The 20,050-nt window shown below is 33.0% G+C and overlaps 1 protein-coding gene across 1 annotated transcript; it reads right to left on the bottom strand.

Moving 5' to 3' along the window:
- Positions 1 to 4,492: 4,492 nt before the first annotated feature.
- LOC132723628 (centromere/kinetochore protein zw10 homolog) lies at positions 4,493 to 19,874 on the bottom strand. Its single transcript, XM_060708391.1, has 8 exons — positions 19,735 to 19,874; positions 14,732 to 14,934; positions 13,244 to 13,351; positions 11,978 to 13,026; positions 11,556 to 11,731; positions 9,181 to 9,381; positions 8,211 to 8,345; positions 4,493 to 5,503 (listed from the first exon to the last, which is right to left on the bottom strand). Exons 1-8 carry the CDS (start codon positions 19,769 to 19,771, stop codon positions 5,130 to 5,132), a joined length of 2,283 nt encoding a protein of 760 aa, XP_060564374.1. The 5' UTR covers positions 19,772 to 19,874; the 3' UTR covers positions 4,493 to 5,129.
- Between the last annotated feature and the right edge of the window lie 176 nt (positions 19,875 to 20,050).

The raw sequence follows: 20,050 nt of genomic DNA on the forward strand, positions 1-20,050 counted from the left end.
CCATGGCAACCGAAAGAAAAAACTTTAAATATCTTCTTTTAAAAAACCATTAGAGCTAGAGCTTAGATATTTGGCATGAAACATCTTCTAGTGAGTGTCTACCAAGTTTGTTCAAAATAAAGCCCTGGGGTCAAAATTGGCCCCGCCCCGGGGGGTCATTGATTTTCCCTATATACATATAGTAAAAACTTAAAAATATCTTTTTAAAGAACCAAAAGAGCTACAGCTAAGATATTTAGCATGAAACATGTTCTAATGGTGTCTACCAAGTTTGTTCAAATAAAAGCCCTGGGGTCAAAAATTGGCCCCGCCCCGGGGGGTCATAGATTTTCCCTATATGCATATAGTAAAAACTAAAAAATCTTCTTTTAAAGAACTCAAAAAGCTATGGCTAAGATATTTAGCATCAAACATGTTTAATAGGTAATCTACCAAGTTTGTTCAAATAAAAGCCTGGGGTCAAAATTGGCACCGCCCCAGGGGGGGGGTCATTGATTTTCCCTATATGCATATAGTAAAAAACTTAAAAAATCTTCTTTTAAAGAACCAAAAAGAGTTAAAAGCTAAGATATTTAGCATGAAACATGTTTCTAATAAGTGTCTACCAATTTTGTTCTAAATAAAAGCCTGCGGGTCAAAATTGCCCCGCCGGGGGGTCATTGATTTCCCTATATGCATATAGTAAAAACTTAAAAAATCTTTTTTTAAAGAACTCAAAGAGCTATGGCTAAGATATTGAGCATCAAACATGTTCTAATAGGGTGTTCTACCAAGTTTGTTCAAATAAAAGCCCGGGGTCAAAATTGGCCCACCCCAGGGGTCATTGATTTTCCCTATATGCATATAGTAAAAAACTTAAAAAAATCTTCTTTTAAAGAACCAAAAAGAGTTAAAGCTAAGATATTTAGCATGAAACATGTTCTAATAAGTGTCTACCAAGTTTGTTCAAATAAAGCCCTGGGGTCAAAATTGGCCTCCGCCCCGGGGATCATTGATTTTCCCTATATGCATATAGTAAACACTTAAAAAATCTTCTTTAAAGAACTCAAAGAGCTATGGCTAAGATATTTAGCATCAAACATGTTCTAATAGGTGTCTACCAAGTTTGTTCAAATAAAAGCCCTGGGGTCAAAATTGGCACGCCCCGGGGGTCATTGATTTTCCTTATATGTGTATAGCAAAAACTTAAAAAAATCTTCTTTGAAAAAAACCCAAATAGCTAGAGTTAAGATATTAAGCATGAAACATCTTTTAGTGAGTGTCTACAAAGTTTGTTCAAATAAAAGACCTGGGGTCAAAATTGGCCCCGCCCTGGGGGTCATTGATTTTTCTTTATATGTGTATAGCAAAAACTTAAAAATCTTCTTTGAAAAAAACCCAAATAGCTAGAGTTTAGATATTAAGCATGAAACATCTTCTAGTAAGTGTCTACAAAGTTTGTTCAAATAAAAGCCCTGGGGTAAAACTGGCCCGGCCCCAGGGGTGTCATTGTGTTTAACTATATGTGTACACATGTAGTAAAAACTTAAAAAAATCTTCTTTCAATAAAGCCCAATGAGCTAGAGCTTAGATGTTTAGCATGAAACATCTTCTTATGGGTGTCTACCGAGTTTGTGCAAATAAAAGCCCTTGGGTTAAATTGGCCCTGCAACGTTGGGGGGGGGATGGGGGTTGGGGGCCTATATACAGGTGAGCGACCTCAGGGCCATCATGGCCCTCTTGTTTAATGATTATAATTGTTAGTTTATATAATTTATAAATACGTGGAATGTGATAATGCAGTGATGTGATGCATTTAAAAGTGTACTTGTTGTAGCTATTTTTGTCTTGGGTAGCCATTATGTGCCTTTTTTTAAATAAATATATATATAAATAAATGTTTATGTATTTTATAGTGCAATATAGCACTTCTAGAATATAGCTTGTTCTCCATGCATTTGTTTTGTTAAGATTTATTTCTGCAATTGTCAAATTGGTATGTTACAGAGAACATCAACATTTTAAACTTTTTGACAAGTGTATTATAAAAATGTACAATCAATTTAAATGCTTTGATAGTTTGTTATAAGTTAATCTGTGTCAAATCTTTAAAAACTGTTTTATGATTACTTGAAATGTAGCTGTGCCAAGTTTTCTGTGTTATTTAATTCATGTAGTTTTTACTTGAATTAAGCATTTTTCAGCATTATAAAGCTGTTGTGTATATGGACAATATGTGGCTAGGTAACAAGATGGTTATTTCCTAGCCATGACCAATATTTGTCATTGTTTATGGTCAACTGCTTTTGTCAACATCTTAATTTTCTTACTTTTAGCTGATTATTTTATTCAGTATTCTTATTACTTGTAATAGAAATATTGATAAATATTGGGTACAAGAGGTTTATATTATCTAAATTAATTGTATTGTTTTTATCAAAGTATATTTATATATCCTTGTCGTTGATGAAATGGCATTTTCTTTGTACTCTTTATATTCACCTAATGTGTAGTCACTCTAATGTATTGCTTTGTACAGTTCCCTGAAACTTTATACATGTATCTTAACAATACAGATCAGTAGATTTTACTACCAGCATTTTTATCTTGCTTAACTCTTGTCATCAATATATCATGCCGTTTGATATTGTTAATGACAGGTTTTCAGGCTTGTTTGTTGAGTTTTAGCTTTTTGTTGCACAACCTGATATTATTAAAGTTATAAAACTTGTGTACTTAGGAAATATAGTAATTGTGCTGCAATATGAACATCACACGCATAATAGTCTATACCGACATCAGAGTAAACGCTCAAATTTTATTATTGCTATAACATTTTTTTTTATACAAGTTATGTTTTATCTTCTCATGATTCCACTTCTGTCTTCAGATAAAGTTATTCTATGATAATTTAAAGCCAAATTAGTATTACCAGATATTTTATAAGATGGGAGTTTAACAAGGCATTGCCAAAAGTATTATTCAATTAGTTTGTGATATATTAATTCATTTAAGTGTTAACTAAATGTTTTTGGAATATAAATAATATTTCCTTGTTTTTGTAAATACCTCCAACACACATCCGTCATATTTTGTTAAAGACTATCTATAAAGTATCTTGACAATGTAAGAACAGGTGAGCTCGCGAGGTAATCAATATTAAGTGTTCAATGTGATTTTTCCTTTATGTATTCTTCTGCTCAGACTATTGTCAAATGATTTCCAACTTTAACATTATTGCACTAGTGTAATTTGTGATTGAAATGAAATAATTTCACATTAGTCTGATGTACTATGTTAATTATTTCCTGTTGTTTAATTATATATACCTTTATTCAGATAAAGAGTTCTATTTACATGTTAATAACTTTCTGTGATATGATCATATTCAAATAAATTTATTTTCTTTTTCATTTATATTTGTTATGTTGTTTATTCCGTTAAAAGAGGATGATCTTTAATGTTTGACTTAAGCAATATTTGAAAGACCTCTACTTTGAAAAGTACATCTATTATGAAAATTTCCTAAAGGTTCTGATTAGTAATATATGTACCTCTAGTGGAAATTGATAATAAAAACAAGGCAAATATGATTGCTCTAAATCACTAAACAAAGATCCATTTTTAGAAAAGTCACAATACTTCAATGCAAAAATAAGTTTTTGGATCACATTTGGATGGCACCATTTTTGACACCAGGGGCATTTAAGTTTTGTAGAGGCAATGCTACATATCTCAGTCCTAGGACATGTAATTTCAGAGATTTAAATGTGTTAATGTTTTTGAAAACTAAGTGAGCCCTGGATGGGATCAATTTTGACCCTGTGACTAAAAGAGAACTACCAATGACTAAAAGAGAACTACAATGGGATGCCTCTTGCTGAATATGTAAGCATCAGATTCAGAGCCATATACTTAACTTTTGAAGATGAATTATGTGATGTTTGGTAAAAGTCCACCATGTTGTTGAGATGTTATTTAAAGAAATTGTGGAAAACAATAGACATCAAGCTGTTACAAAAGTTCTATTGTGTATGCTCAGGTGAGATTATAAGAATCTTACAATGGCTGCAAGCACAGACTGTATTATTTAGTGCACAGCAGTAACTAGAGCTATCATTAAAGGTGACTAATACCCCAACCAGCAACTTTGACTTTTTGAAAAATAAGTGGTCTAAAGCAAAATTTGAACTCGACCTATAATTTAAGAAATTATAAAGAATTAACTGTGAATAAAGAATTATTTCAATTAATTGCAATGCAAACCAGGATCTTCAATTTAGATAAACTTGCTTTATACTATATTTGAGTACAATATCTTATTCCAAACTCTAGTTATTGTCCGGAAACCATTTTTCTATTTTTAGTAACGGTTACCTTGACCCCAGGGGATCCAAATGCAATAACAATATTCAACTCGAGTATTAAGCAAATCAATATTCATGTATTAAGCAAAATTCACATTCTCTCTTTAATTACAGGGACACTCATAATCACAACTGTCTAACTGATATAGACTTTATATATATTTTATTCATGTACTTATATTTAACAAATAACAGATAGCACATATGACAAGCATCTTTTTTCACATAAATTACAAATGTCTAGGCCTTAAATAAAATATTATTCCCCCTCAAGCTACCTACCCACAAAAATCACCAAAAAGTGTTATTGTTCAAGGCATTAGGCCTCCTTTCTGAAAATTATTCATTTTCAGTAAGGATGCAGTTTGCATGGCTACTGGAAGCCATTTTTTGAATGAAGATGTATTTCAAAATTTATATTTAATTTTAAGTGTTAAATGGTTGAAAACAGTGTAGATTTACAACTTTAAATGTTTATATTTTCAAATATGGATGGTAAATCTCCCTTACTTTTTTTGCTAAGATAGCAATGCCCCATTGAAAGGTGAAAAACATTATTGGTTTACTGAATCAACCATCTTTCTGTTATCAAATCTGACACCTACCTGTGCTTCAATTAGATTAGACCTAGATTAAGAAATCAACTTTAGCTTATAAACAGTCACATCACATTTCAATTCAATACCTTAACAATAACTACTTCAATCGCTTAAAAAAACATAAAGCAATATTTTCCAATAAATATATATAACACAAAACAACTGCAATAAACCCCAAGTTGACTTATTTAATTTTTGCCAACATTGTAGCCCTTCTTTCAGTATTCTGAAACAAAGCTCGTATCAACTGTTTCACCTCATTTGCTGTAAATGCAACAGCAAGCGGACCTTTCCCTGAAGCCCATCTATCACCTATTTCAATCATACTGCCATTAAGTACCATGTCAAGTTCACGAAACCTTTGCCATTTGGCTACGTTTCTCTGTATCTCAATTGTAATATTAGTCTTTTCATCTTCGTCCACTTTAAAGAGTTCTGGTGCTCTCTCGGAGATGGTGGTTATCAATCTGGACAGTTGTTTGGTATCATCAGCTGAGATGTCCTCTAAGGCCACAATACTGTCTGTTATCTCAATGATCACACCATTTAGTAATCCTCCTGTTTTAGAAACAACAACAAATGTTAGGATATTTCATTTAAACGCTACAAGGCACATTGCTATAAATAATGCAAATGATTCAAATTTTTTATGTCTTTTAATTAATACTTCCAAATTAAATAGATTTTCATCCACTTCAAATTAAACTTTCCTGAATTTTGAACGAAAGGATTATGTACCTTTCCTTTTAAGACTAACTGATTTCAAAAAGGTCGATTGCATTGAGCAACATGTTGAAACCTAGATGAAAACTAGAAATGTGTCCATAGGACACGGGTGCCCCCACCGCGACACTGTTCTGTCAATCTTTTTACTAAGTCCAGGGAAATAACTCTACAAATACTGGATAAATCCACAAGCCAAACCCCAGGTGCAAATCTAAAATATGCTGAGCAACCTGCCCATAAGGTTTATTGACTATGTCAAATCCTTTTTGAGAAACTTGCGACACAAGATGAAAATTGCAAAAATTTTCTATGTGAAGGGCAATAACTCTAAAAATACTAAATAAATCCAGACGAAAATACCTGGTGCACAACTGCACATGCTGATCAATATTCCTGTAAAGTTACATGACTCTACGTCAAATACTTTTTGAGTTATGTGCGACACATGTTGAAAATTGCCAAATTTTACTAAGTCAAGGGCAATAACTCTGAAAATACTAAAAATATCCAGACGAAAATACCCAGGTGCACAACTACACATGCTGATCAACATTCCTGTAAAGTTTCATGACTCTAGGTCAAATACTTTTTGAGTTATGTGCGACACAAGTTAAAAATTGCAAAATTTTACTAAGTCAAGGGCAATTACTCTAAAAATACTAAAAATATGCACACGAAAATACCCAGGTGCACAACTACACATGCTGATCAACATTCCTGTAAAGTTTCATGACTCTAGGTCAAATACTTTTTGAGTTACATGCGACACAAGTTGAAAATTGCAAAATTTTACTAAGTCAAGGGCAATAACTCTGAAAATACTAAAAATATCCAGACGAAAATACCCAGGTGCACAACTACACATGCTGATCAACATTCCTGTAAAGTTTCATGACTCTAGGTCAAATACTTTTTGAGTTACATGCGACACAAGTTGAAAATTGCAAAATTTTACTAAGTCAAGGGCAATTACTCTGAAAATACTAAAAATATCCAGACGAAAATACCCAGGTGCACAACTACACATGCTGATCAACATTCCTGTAAAGTTTCATGACTCTAGGTCAAATACTTTTTGAGTTACATGCGACACAAGTTGAAAATTGCAAAATTTTACTAAGTCAAGGGCAATAACTCTGAAAATACTAAAAATATCCAGATGAAAATACCCAGGTGCACAACTACACATGCTGATCAACATTCCTGTAAAGTTTCATGACTCTAGGTCAAATACTTTTTGAGTTACGTGCGACACAAGTTGAAAATTGCAAAATTTTACTAAGTCAAGGGCAATTACTCTGAAAATACTAAAAATATCCAGACGAAAATACCCAGGTGCACAACTACACATGCTGATCAACATTCCTGTAAAGTTTCATGACTCTAGGTCAAATACTTTTTGAGTTACATGCGACACAAGTTGAAAATTGCAAAATTTTACTAAGTCAAGGGCAATAACTCTGAAAATACTAAAAATATCCAGACGAAAATACCCAGGTGCACAACTACACATGCTGATCAACATTCCTGTAAAGTTTCATGACTCTAGGTCAAATACTTTTTGAGTTACATGCGACACAAGTTGAAAATTGCCAAATTTTACTAAGTCAAGGGCAATTACTCTGAAAATACTAAAAATATCCAGACGAAAATACCCAGGTGCACAACTACACATGCTGATCAACATTCCTGTAAAGTTTCATGACTGTAGGTCAAATACTTTTGGAGTTACATGCGACACAAGTTGAAAATTGCAAAATTTTACTAAGTCAAGGGCAATAACTCTGAAAATACTAAAAATATCCAGATGAAAATACCCAGGTGCACAACTACACATGCTGATCAACATTCCTGTAAAGTTTCATGACTCTAGGTCAAATACTTTTTGAGTTACGTGCGACACAAAAGTGAACGGACGGACGGACGGAAGGACGGACGGAAGGACGGACTGACGGAAGGACGGACAAGGGTAAATCTAAATGCCCGCCACTAACGTGGGGGCACAAAAAAACATTGAAAAATTGTTGTTTTTTTTCTTTAAATAATTTCTTATATTTACAGATTTATTTTCTCTTCTTTTATTTATTTGGGTTTCAAGTCACACTGATAATGTTAAGGTCATAATTATGACAAATTTCCAGCTTTACTTGTGGAACATAATTTCAGCCACAAGTCGGCACCTTAGGAGAACCACTAACTTTCCATAAGCTAGTTAATGCTACTTTACATGTTCCTGACAAATGGTGATTTGAAGAACTATACAGACAAAGAGGTCCTAATGATGTAGGGATGTTGATAACTTTTTATCAATAATGAAATGACTGTAGGGAAATTTGTTCCAAAACCTTTGTTTTGAATACTTTTGATATAACAAAAATTAACAAATGCAATCATTAAAACTTTTCAAATTGTCTACAGACAAAACGACAACACAATACCATAATTTGTCACAAAGAGAAATCTTTTGGGTGTATAAAATCTAACCCATCTATAAAGACTTTCATTAGAGTATTTAACTTTTTTGACACCATATTTTTACCTAGAGCTTTTCTATAGTTGGTAGGAGGAAGTATTTCATGCCAGACTTTTCTAAGATGTTGAAGTTGATGTAGAACTTGTTTCACAGCTTTCTCTGTGGCAAAAAATGCTTCTTTTTCAGATACATTCAGGAATCCTGAAATAATAAGATTTCTGTATAATATATCAAAATAAAAGGTAAACTCACCAAAAAACTTACAATCATGCTTTTATATTTTTCCTGCCCTATCTGGGGAAAGTTTGATCAAATAATGCATTATTTAGTGCATGTTTCTGCTTATTTATTAACAATAGTCCAATGGTCACAAAATATGCCCATAAGTTTAACAAATACTAAAGGACCCTAAATTTGTACATGGCACAGATGACTTCTTGGTTTAACCCTGACTTTTGACCTACTGACCTAGATCAAGTCTAGGTTATGTAGCATATTTCATGATGATGAACAGTTGAAATAAAGTAATACTTTAATGTCTTTATGCGTGTATAAATAATTATGCTGCGGGCAAACTGGATATTTTATCATCTCTAGTGATGTTTTTGGTTGGGTTTTACATCACACAATAGTTAGGTTTTTGGTCATACCAACACTGGAATGGTCATATCGCAGTTTTCCAGCATAATTTTTAGAGGAAGACCTCAGGTGCCCCTACATGTACAATTTCAGACACAAACCATTAACATTCAGCTAGCTTCTTCACATGAAAGAATCCAAAGACTCTGGTGAGATTTGAACCTACAGCAGTGACGAGTAAAAGATATGAATTTAATGACCTTAACCACTCAGCCACTGACTTCCCTCTTGGTATAACATAATTGATTAAAAATTTTGAATGCAACACTCAGCCATTTGTGATAGTCACCCTCACAACATGATGACCAGGCCCTTCAAAAGGGAGAGATATGTTTCAGATTCATATGTTGGGTGAGAAGATAGCTAAAATCTTTTATGTCCTTCAAATATGACATACCATTAGCAGCAGCAAGGTATTCTAACATCTGTGCTTTCTGTTTGGACAACTGTTGTAAGAACGTCTCTGTGCCAAGTCTACGTATCTTGGGAACAAGATCCACAAATGTTGCATTAATTGTCTGAGGAAGTTTCTTGCTGAACTGGTGACCAAGTGTCATCAAATGATGAGAGATATACATACAGTTGTTGTAATGCAAAGCTGAAAAAAAATCCAGAGTTATTGTTCCATTTATTAATGATCTGCATTTTTATAGAACATCATTAAGAGTCATTTACAAGTGTAAATCTGATAACACAAGTTTTAAGTCAAAATGTCATCTACTTCAAATGTTCTAAGCTTGTATGTTCTAAACAACACACATTTTCACATATTTCCTATTGAATGTTAACTAGTGTTGGGTATCGGACTCAAAAGTCACTATCGATAATCGGATCACCACAATCGATTGTCTTCCGATAGTATAATCGAGTTTTGCAGTTTTTATGGCCCTTTTTCTTTTAAGGTACCAATCCTTGTATGTATTTTTTTATACAATAGTGACCATATTTTGAGAATAAATAAGCACCCACTTATTCACTAGCCATGTTTTTTCTGTATTTCTTTTTTGATAAGGCAAACAAAAAAGACTACAGGATCCTCTGGAATTAAAGAGATTTGGTCGGAAACTTCTATTTGACTTTTATGTAAAAAAGTTATGCCCTAGGCAATTCTGCGGTAGTAGAACATTAAAATAATCGATTGTTAAAAAGGACTATCGATTGTCGCTGATTTTGGGGTGATCCGATTAGTTATCGATTCTCAGAGACAATCGGGACAACACTAATGTTAACAGCTTTCTTGTGTTTATAATTACTTTTTAGTACCTTTTATATATTATGAAATGATGTGCTTTTGAATGTGTGGCATATGGCATACTTAAGACCATACTATATATGAAATATCACTATTTGTGTGGCCTTGAATTTTGGAATAAAAAAAACAACAACTAGAAATGGTCGTCACGCCACGGATGCCCCCGCATGCAGCCAAAATTTCAGATGTTATAATATTTAGTTCCAAATTTGTTTGCACAAATGTTTTTCAAGATTCAAGAGGGATAACTCTGTCAGCTATCATCAAACCATGACCAAATTGGAAATTGACCAATGCATTTTTATGACATATCCATATCTTTAATTTGAGTTGAATATGTACAACTGTTGGGGAGATAATGAATGGGAACTGAAAATTTCCTTTTTTTTTCAAAGTTAAAGGGGCATAACTCTGCCAAAAATCATCGAAACCATGACACAATTTGAACTTGACCTGCGTATTTCTTTGATGTACCCATATGTCAAATTTGAGTTGAATGTGTATTACCCTAAAGGAGATAATGAATGGAAGCTGAAAATTTCATATTTTTTTTAAAGTGACAGGGGCATTACTCTGCAAAAAATCATTGAACCATAACTAAATTCGAACTTGGCCTGCGCATTTCTTTAACGTATCCATATGTCAAATTTGAGTTGAATATGTAATACCGTTGGGGAGATAATGAACAGAAACTGAAAATTTCATATTATTTTCAAAGTAAAAGGGGCATAACTCTGCCAAAAAACATCGAACCATGACCAACTTCGAACTTGACCTGTATTTTCTCATGACCTATTCATACGTCAAGTTTGAGTTGAATGTGTAATACCGTTGGGGAGATAATGAACGGAAACTGAAAATTTCATATTATTTTCAAAGTAAAAGGGGCATAACTCTGCCAAAAATCATCAAACCATGACCACATTCGAACTTGACCTGTATTTTCTCATGACATATCCATATGCCAAATTTGAGTTGAATGTGTGCAACCGTTACTAAGATAATGAACGGAAACTGATGATGACGGAATGATAGAATGACGGAACAGGGTAACACTATTTGCCCCAGCCATTATATGGCGGGGGCATAAAAAAAACAACAGACATTCCTCTGATTTAGTATGAATCAGCAGCCACCATTCTGACAGCATATTTTATATAGATATTCACAATGATTGACAATAAAACATGAGTCTGGTAGGAAATAAACAAGAGGTTATATAATGCAGTAACAATTCATACAAAAGCTAGGGCCAATGGAAGCTAGAACTTTCTAATTTTCCAATGTGGTTAAATTCAGCCAAAATCCATTCTTATTCTGCATCTTACACATTGAACAGATAATTCCTATCTATTAAAAGCCATGTAAATTTTGAAGTGTGTAGTTTATGAGATCTAAAATTTCCGATAAAATATCACCAAAGGTTTTAAACCAGTGCCAAATGACATGTTAGTAGAATATGTCTAACTGTATAGTCAACGTGAAATATTAGTCAATATATCATGTTATAAATAAAATACCAGTAAATTGTGGAAGTGTCTCAAGACTCTGTTTGTGGTATGTAGGAAACACACTGCAGAACAATTCAAACATATTTCTCACTGCACAGAACATTTGTATGGCACATTGTGGGGAACTTTCTCCTGCCTCTCTTAATGTTTCATAAGCCATGGTCATCAATTCTTGTATAGATGTACTGAAATGTTCAACTAGAGTTAGTAATATTTTTTTCTGTTTATAATCTATAGTAACCTTTTCTTAAAGGTACTTTAAGAGAATGTAAAAAAGACATGAAAGTAAAATTATAGTTACAAAAAGACTTTAAAGAGTAAGTTCTACCGTTGATATTTTAACATAATTATGACTTCTTTCTACTTCCCTAGTTCTATTGACAGCTCCTAGCAAAGTCAGTGTTTAATGTAGATATTAAATATTTAAATACCTGATATGGCATTTTGGAAGCCTGAATGTATTTCCACTCAATGGGGACTCCACAGCAAGGTCATCTCTACGAGCTTTCTTCGCTCCAGGCATTCCTTCCATTAAGGGAGGTAAATCACCGAGTGGTTTATCATGACTTACTACTACAGTATTATGTACCTCTGTAGTCATTAATCTTCTTGCTCTCTCTAGGATCTCCTGACATTTCTTGTTGGCAAACAACACATTTACATTCTGAACATAGTCCACCAAAATAGTGTTGTCTGGCAGTATAAAGCATAATTTGATCAAATGTTTATGCACCTCTTCTGTCATGATAACAACAGTATTGAATTCTTCAAGCTCCTTGTTACTACTTGGTATGGCTTTAATAAGGCACTGCTTCACAGCAAGCTCTAAAGTTTGATTTGCTATCATGTCCCCTAAAACTCTCATTAACGTAAAAGGTTGGGTATTTTCACCTTTTTCTTCACCAATTACAACATGTAACATGTTTGAGTTGAGAAATCGTAAAATTTTGTCTAAATTTTCAAACATTTCTGTTGGAGTTGGACAACCTTGATCATCTTCGACGTGTACAAGTACTGATAATATCTTAGTATTTCCAGCATCACTCTCTTTTACTTCACAGTTTGTGTATGTCATTACTGGCTCTATCACATTTTGTAACAACCTTTCACCAAATCTTTTCATTTTCTCATCTAAAATGTTCATCTTCTTCATACCAATGACAACTTTGTCTAGAAGATCTACTCTTTCACCTTTAGTATTTATTCTAAGTTCAGTTTTTCTTGTATTTTCAGCATCTGTATGCTTCTGTTTCTCATCTGGCAATGTCCATTGTATCATAGCTTTCCATTTATCTGACAGATCACTTATCAGCTTCTGTACCTGTATATGACCCTCGGTCTGGATAGCTGCAAGAATGTTCACCTCATTTTCATGTCCAAACACTTTCTGTGCTAGCAGTGATTTTACTAGGTAAACAGCATCTGCAGCTTTGGAGTATTCTTGAGTTCTTACTGCAGTCTCAATGGCTTCCAATCCATCCTGTAACAATGAAAATTTACTTTAAATGATTCATTGAACTTCAAAACTTAGATCTCAAAAATATCTTTCTCCAAAAAGGCGGGGACAATATGCAAATGACAGGTTATTCATATCAAAGAATACAATTACAAGGCATTATGACATTAAATTATGTTCTAGCAATTGCACACAAGTATATATCATTTATTGGAAGGAAACAAAAATGTAAGTAACTAACCTGCAAGTTTACAATCTTCTCAAGCACTGTAAGAAGACAGTTTACATCCTCCAGCTGTCCTGTTAATGACTGAAATTCTCCTGTTGACATGTTCAACTGACTTTTGATCTACAATTAAAAATCATTTTATTACTTTTAAGTTTGAATTTTGTTTACTTTTATTTATCTATGGAAATTCATAATGCACTTAAATTTTATGTAAATGTGTGATCATTAAGTTATCAAATACAGTGTTCTTTACCAGTTTTGTTTTTAATTAAGAATATGCAGCTTAATGCCATTATTTGTGAATATAGCGGGCTGCGCCCTATATCATATTGTTACTTTAGTTAGTAAATGGTGAAAAAAGTTCAATCATATGTTGGAAAAATTCATAATGCCCTGATAAACACATTATTAAATGAAGTCCTATAAACGTAGTTTGTCATCTCTTTTTCTTATGTTTTGTAAGTCCAAAACTGTGTGAAATTTTTTTTGTGGCTAACCTAAGATACACATGAACTCAGGATAAAAATAATTGTTTTTGTTTTTTACAGTATACTCTCCAGTTATGAATCGGCAGACAGGCATCTAACAAGTGTGAATTAGTTATGTACCATTGCTAATGTTGTTTACAAAGCTTCCCACATTAATCGTTGAAACAGCAAGGGAGGACTAAAGGTAGTACATATTCTGTGAACCAAACTCTCTAAAAAATGCATGTATTGCACACAGAATTTGAAAAAGTGTTTCTGAAGTCTGCAATGGACAAGAAAACTCAATGTGTCAATGTGATTAATCAACATTGTTGTAGTTTTTTCTTACTTAATAGGAAGAGGCCTTAGCCTCTTGATTTCAAGAAGAATTATTGCTAAAAGTAATAAAAAAAGTGATGTATTTTCATATTTTTGGGAAAAAATGCATAATTTTAAAGAAAATTTCCATTGGGAATAGGCCTTTTATAGGCATGAAAAATCACAGACATGGCTACTGGGCAAGAGTGATAAACTTCATGTAGATAAAAGGAAATATTATGTGGACTGATTCAACATTAAGAGTTAAACACTTGTTCTTGTTTTTTTTAGACCTATTTTGCCCAAAAAAGGAAATTACTTTTATTTCTCAAAATCTTTTTAATTCTTGTGTTGTTACAGTTTCCAACAAGTTACTTATTGATCATATCACTTAACCATCTTTTGCTTTTTATGTTGCTTTGCAGATTAGAATTATGTAGTTCAAGTGCTTTAGTATTTTGTATGCAAGACAACTTGGTTTACATCTCAACATGTCACTATATTTATGAAAAATATCACATTCAACACTACTTTCTTCAAATGACGGTCATCAAATATGTTCTAAATACATTTTCAGAACAGTATAAACACATGTTTGCACTTTCTTAAGAAAAAAATGTACTAATTTCTGAGAGTTTATGTGCCTTTTAAGTACTAGTAATAATAAGCATCTATTTTTGTTTAATTAGTGTGACAATGTATTTTATATTATTACCTGATTCTCAATCCTGTTGGCAATATCATCCATCTCTGTTTTAACAGCCTCAACATCATTTACAAGTTGTTCTGTATTATGCAGCTGGGGAAGAAAGTTGGTGTATTTGTTGCTGGTGATCTCATATACCTCTAACTTAAGACTGTCAATCTTTTTGGAAAGTTGATGCAGCTTGGCAGAAGCCTCCTGTGTCTCTAGCTGACCTTTAAACAAAACTAGAGCTATCACTAAATGTGATTAATACCCCGCAAGTCTGCTTCGGAAATGAGGAAGTTACTAGTAACAGAATTACTGAATACCTTGTAGAAGAATTGAAATAGAGTTATGGTTGTGGGCAATTAAAGATAGTTGTGGTTCTTGTATGTTGCATTTCCTTTCACTGTGGTTGACAATTGATAAAGTTTTATTGAAATACTCTGTAATAAGTCCAGACAGAGTTACGGTTCTTGAGCACTGCACCTCCTCTCATTGCACTTGACCATTGTATGAAGTTGCATTCAATTCCAAATATTAGTTTTTACGTATGCACCGAACAAGGGCAATAACTCAAATAACGCAAATACTGAAGAAGAAGTTGTAGTTATTGTACATTGCACTTCCTCTCATTGCGCTTGACCATTGTATGAAGTTGCATTGAATTCCAACCATAAGTTTTCAAGTTATGCTCTGGACAAGAAAAAGTAATGAATGACTAACTCTGTCATTAGTCAAGATCCAGTTATGGTTCTTGTGCAATGCAAATTCTTTCAGTGTGCTTGACCAATGTATGAAGTTGTATTGAATTCCAACTAGTGGTTTTCAAGTTATGCTCCAGACAAGAAAAAAGCAACTGAAAAGTACATGTAACAAAGGGCAATAACTCTATAATTACTGCGTAGAAAGCAATCGAAAGACTGTGTAGAGGTTTGAAACTCGGGCAATCTCCTGGATTAGACCCCTTTGTATATTTCAGAAGTAAAAATTGTATATAACACACTGTAGAAAACGGAATGAACCTTATATTTACTCCTGGTTTAGACCTAGTCAAAATATATTGACGTGACAAAGCTTGATTCTGAGATATTTTCGTTCTGGGGCAGAATCTCGCTTTAACGTCAAAACCAAAAGGAGACCTTTCTGTGGTGAAACGTGGATTTCGATGTTAATGTAAAAATGCAGACAATTTAAACTTAGAATCTATTCAACAATACAATTTTAAGGAATCAACAGCTCAAAAAGTGCTAGACTATCAACTTAGAAGAAAGTAAACCACGTTAGTTTCATTTCACCGTCTCGTTTGTGTACCAACGCCGCCATATTGTGATGTTGCTACAGTAATGTAACATGTACGCTAAAAATCGATATTGTTCGGTACCGTGCCGCGTGAATGTTGTCATTTTTTTTTTGCGTGGCAAAAAAAATATGAAAAACTGTTAAACGGTGCTTATTATTCTTTAATGTTGTTATTATTAATTATATTTATTGCTACATTAAAATAAATCGCCAGGAAATAATCTTTAACTATTTTTTCTAATTGCTTGAAATCTTTAAAATGATGCGGAGAAACTTTTGATTTAGACCTCTTTTTTATAAACATGTTTATTAAAGGATAGACAAATACTGTATTTTCATTAAGATTTATATTGTCACCACTCTGTAGTATTTTCTATGTTAGAATAATTATGTTAGTTACAACTTGCTGCGTATTAAAATCAGCAACTCCTTCCCTAGGAAAGTTTTGTTTTCCAAACGTGCATTAAGCTATGAAAGATTTTTTGAATTCAAATGGTAAATTCTTGCGTTAATTTTTCATTCCTCAACAGTTTTCAGAAAAGTAAAATTCGTTACTCCGAGCGCCCATATTTCGTTTGTCTGCGTGTACCATTTATCCGTGTAATAAAAGACTATAATCATAGCATGCCGTAATGGCCTGGATATTTGGGCGTTGTTTAAGCGATGTTCCAGAAAAGTTTTTGTTCCGGTATAGACATTATATTCAACCATGTATTTATTTTTGAAACGTTACGTGTCAACTATTCCACAACGCCGACACCGGTACGCTGACCAATATACAGTTCGGAAATGTTGACACTGCACAGTTCTGTTTCTTCCTTACTTAAATTCTTTGTGACAACTTAAAATTTATAAGATTAAGTTTTAAATAAATTTGATTTATAGATAAGTATTTAAATTGGAGCCGTGATTCCTATCCGGAATCAGTTAAAACAATTTTCCATGCTGACATGGTTCAAATTGTAAAGAAAAGTTATTTTTAGATTTTAATAACATGTATTTATTTTTCAATTTATAATTATAAATATACTTGATGATTCATTTTAAAGACGATAATCTTATGCTTAAATTTATTTCTATAATTCATTTATGAAAATTGTTTAAACGGTGGTAAGAATTTAAATGTGTTACGGTCACGAGTTTCCACGGTATGTTTTCCCGGCTATGAATTAACGCAAGATAAAGTTCGTTTTCCAAAGCAACAACTTGAATACTTGGGGCAGTAGCAATCTGTATCATATATTATTGTTTAAAATGAGTAAACGTGTTGCATAACCCTTAAATCTTATAAGATTGGACAAGAATCAAAGAAATCACAGACACTTTGGGTGTGGAGCTCAAAACGCCTTTAAAATCCAAATGAAACATATTTGTCAACGTTGGGGTGCCACGTTTGAATTTGTCGAAAGATTTTGTAAATGGAGTAAAACGGCGATAATCTCGATGTTTATTTCGGCTGCTGCGTTGTTTATATTGATGTTGAAGTTTAAAATTGACCATCATCATGAAGAATTATATCTTCTGTGTCTGTGGGCCAAAGGATTATGTGAAAATATTGGAAACGGAATAAAATACATGGTGTTTTTGACGGTAGGTGTGCGGATTTTTTTCCGGCGAACATTTTTATCTTGTGTATTATTATAGACGTTGAAATATGATTTTTTTTCAAAACGGCTTATATTAAGTATTTTTATATATATATATACATGATCAGTACATGTGCTGGGATTGACAAATATGCATTTCTTTATTTTAAAATCGTTTTGAGCTCCACACCCTACACCTCTGTGAAAGAAATTAGCGGCACAGCGTTTTGTTTATGTGACATTGTAAAAAAGCCGCATCGCACTTCGCCATGCGTGTATTTTATAAAAGAAAATAATTTCTTAAACGGCATAAAAGTGAAATATATGGAATAAATCTTTACTGTATACCAACATTATGAAAGTCTATTGCAAAACAAAAAACAACAACAACAAAAAAAATGAAGCGGGCACCAGTCCTGTTTCATGAAATAAATTTCAGAGTATTTTTTCCCTGTAGCACGGTCATTTTAAAACAATTTCATACCTACGTGTGTGTGCGTGTGTGTGTTTTTCTTTCTATAAACATCTTCAGAAAGCTTTTTGGAATAAACTAGCAAGAATTATGGACCTGCGTGGATAAAAAAAAAAAATAATAAAATTACATGGAACATACATGTATAATGTCGAGGCACCGCGTTTGACATTTATTCGTTTTATACCGCGTTTGACATTTATTCGTTTTATTATTGATAAAAAATATTTTAAACATTGAAAATATCGTTTAATAGTTAATCAACATTATATAAATAACAGACTGTCAAATTCCTTAGAATGGCGTCCTCTCATAGTCGCTAAGGCACTAGGAATCCGTTCGTTGCTCTTTAAACATATAAACCTCGTGTTTCTGCTATCAACATATTCCTATTTTCATCATAATCTTGGGGAAAAAAATCTATTGTTACCAATAGGTCCCATGTCCTATATTTACTGGGAAAGCTGAACAAAATATTTTTTTTTATAAACTAGAAAATATTTTGTGAGGAGTCCATTTACATAGTAGTAGCTTTTCTAAAAAGATAATGATGATTCTGATATTTCTAAGAACGCTCTGACAATAACGAATAAGTTTTGCATCTGCCCCAATAAAATAATATTTTCATCCTTTTATAGTTACATGTATTATTTTTTTTGCATAAATAAATGTCTTAAATATAACTTTACTAAGAGTGTTTCGGCGTTTCTCAGTTACGCAGTACCGCATACACACCAGTGTAGTAATCAACAGTGTATCTGTCACGTGACATTAGCGGCGATGTCTTTATTTTGATGGTTCATGTGTTTACTTTTCTATTAAAGTCTTTATGTTAGGAATATTTTCACAAATAAAACATGAAATTGATGTAGAAATGAATAATCTTTAAAGGTATCGTAACAAATTTATTCAAATATGATTTCTAATACGATTTTAGACGGTCCAAAGCTTGCGCTCAAAATCCCGGCGCAAATTTCACCACAGAAAAGGTACTTTTTATGTTGTACGTAGAGGCGAGATATTGCCCAGACACGAAAATAGCACAATATCTCGCCGCGGAGTACAATTAGTTGGACTAGGTTTAGACCCTGGGATCTATTCTAGGATATAGCCAAACTCAAATCTCGCATGTATCAGATGCTACTGACGGTTGTGAGTGGTCCCATTTAACTTATTTAGTAATGTAATTTAATAATTCGAGTTATTATGGCCTGTACTAGGCTGACAAACTTGTATTGGTCTGTGTTAACGTACAGAATTGTTGTGTCGCAATTTTGTCTACCTAGAATTTTTAGCATGAATGCCCTTGTTTCCCCCAAATAAGATATATTTTATGAACAGGAAGGGGTAAAAACTTCGGGTCGGTCTCCTTTGGAAGCTTAATACAAACGTGAAATAGTGATGAAAGTTTTTTTTATTTGTCTTGACAATTGTTTTCAAATGAACGTAGACTCGAATCTTGAATTTCCGTCCTTCTCTTAACTAAAAGTATCCTGGATTGACGGGTTTTCGATACGACAAGATATATTTTTAAGGGGGCTCATATAATTTTCACAATTTTTGTTTTTGACACATTTATTTATCAAGCTGGTAGGTCCGATACTCGTGCCTGTGGTCGGTAACGTGCAACGTAAGGTATGATATTAAACGGAAGAAAAAGAAATATTTATTACCAGCAGATGTCAACACTTCAGCGACAAAAGAAGCCATAATTAACCTAAAACCTCGGAAGTTATTTTGAATCACTGAAATGCCAACAAGTCCGCGCTTTCAGCTTTGTCACACAAACGCTCAATAACAACCGCTTGTCATACTTTTCAGAAGCGAAAGAAATCTAAATACAGGAAAGACAAAAAACTTACAAAAAGAGACTTTTGCTACATTAGTAATCTAATGTATACAAAATATATTCTATCACTGCAAGTATTACACTATTTCTTTTTAAGAGAACAAAAGGTATTCTGGAGATCAAATGATTAAAAAAAATAG

The sequence above is a fragment of the Ruditapes philippinarum genome, unplaced genomic scaffold (genome assembly GCF_026571515.1).
Source record: "Ruditapes philippinarum isolate M1 unplaced genomic scaffold, ASM2657151v2 ctg1207_1_1_1_1, whole genome shotgun sequence".
Classification (NCBI taxonomy): domain Eukaryota; kingdom Metazoa; phylum Mollusca; class Bivalvia; order Venerida; family Veneridae; genus Ruditapes; species Ruditapes philippinarum.

What these genes read in the sequence shown, in the direction of transcription:
- LOC132723628 (XM_060708391.1), bottom strand. Translation starts at nt 19,771, where the DNA reads ATGGCTTCTTTTGTCGCTGAAGTGTTGACATCTGCTG. An exon ending in AGAAGATTGTAAACTTGCAG is followed by an intron (nt 13,027 to 13,243) that starts GTTAGTTACTTA and finishes TCATTGTTACAG; the next exon opens with GATGGATTGGAAGCCATTGA. An exon ending in CTTCCAAAATGCCATATCAG is followed by an intron (nt 11,732 to 11,977) that starts GTATTTAAATAT and finishes TGAACATTTCAG; the next exon opens with TACATCTATACAAGAATTGA.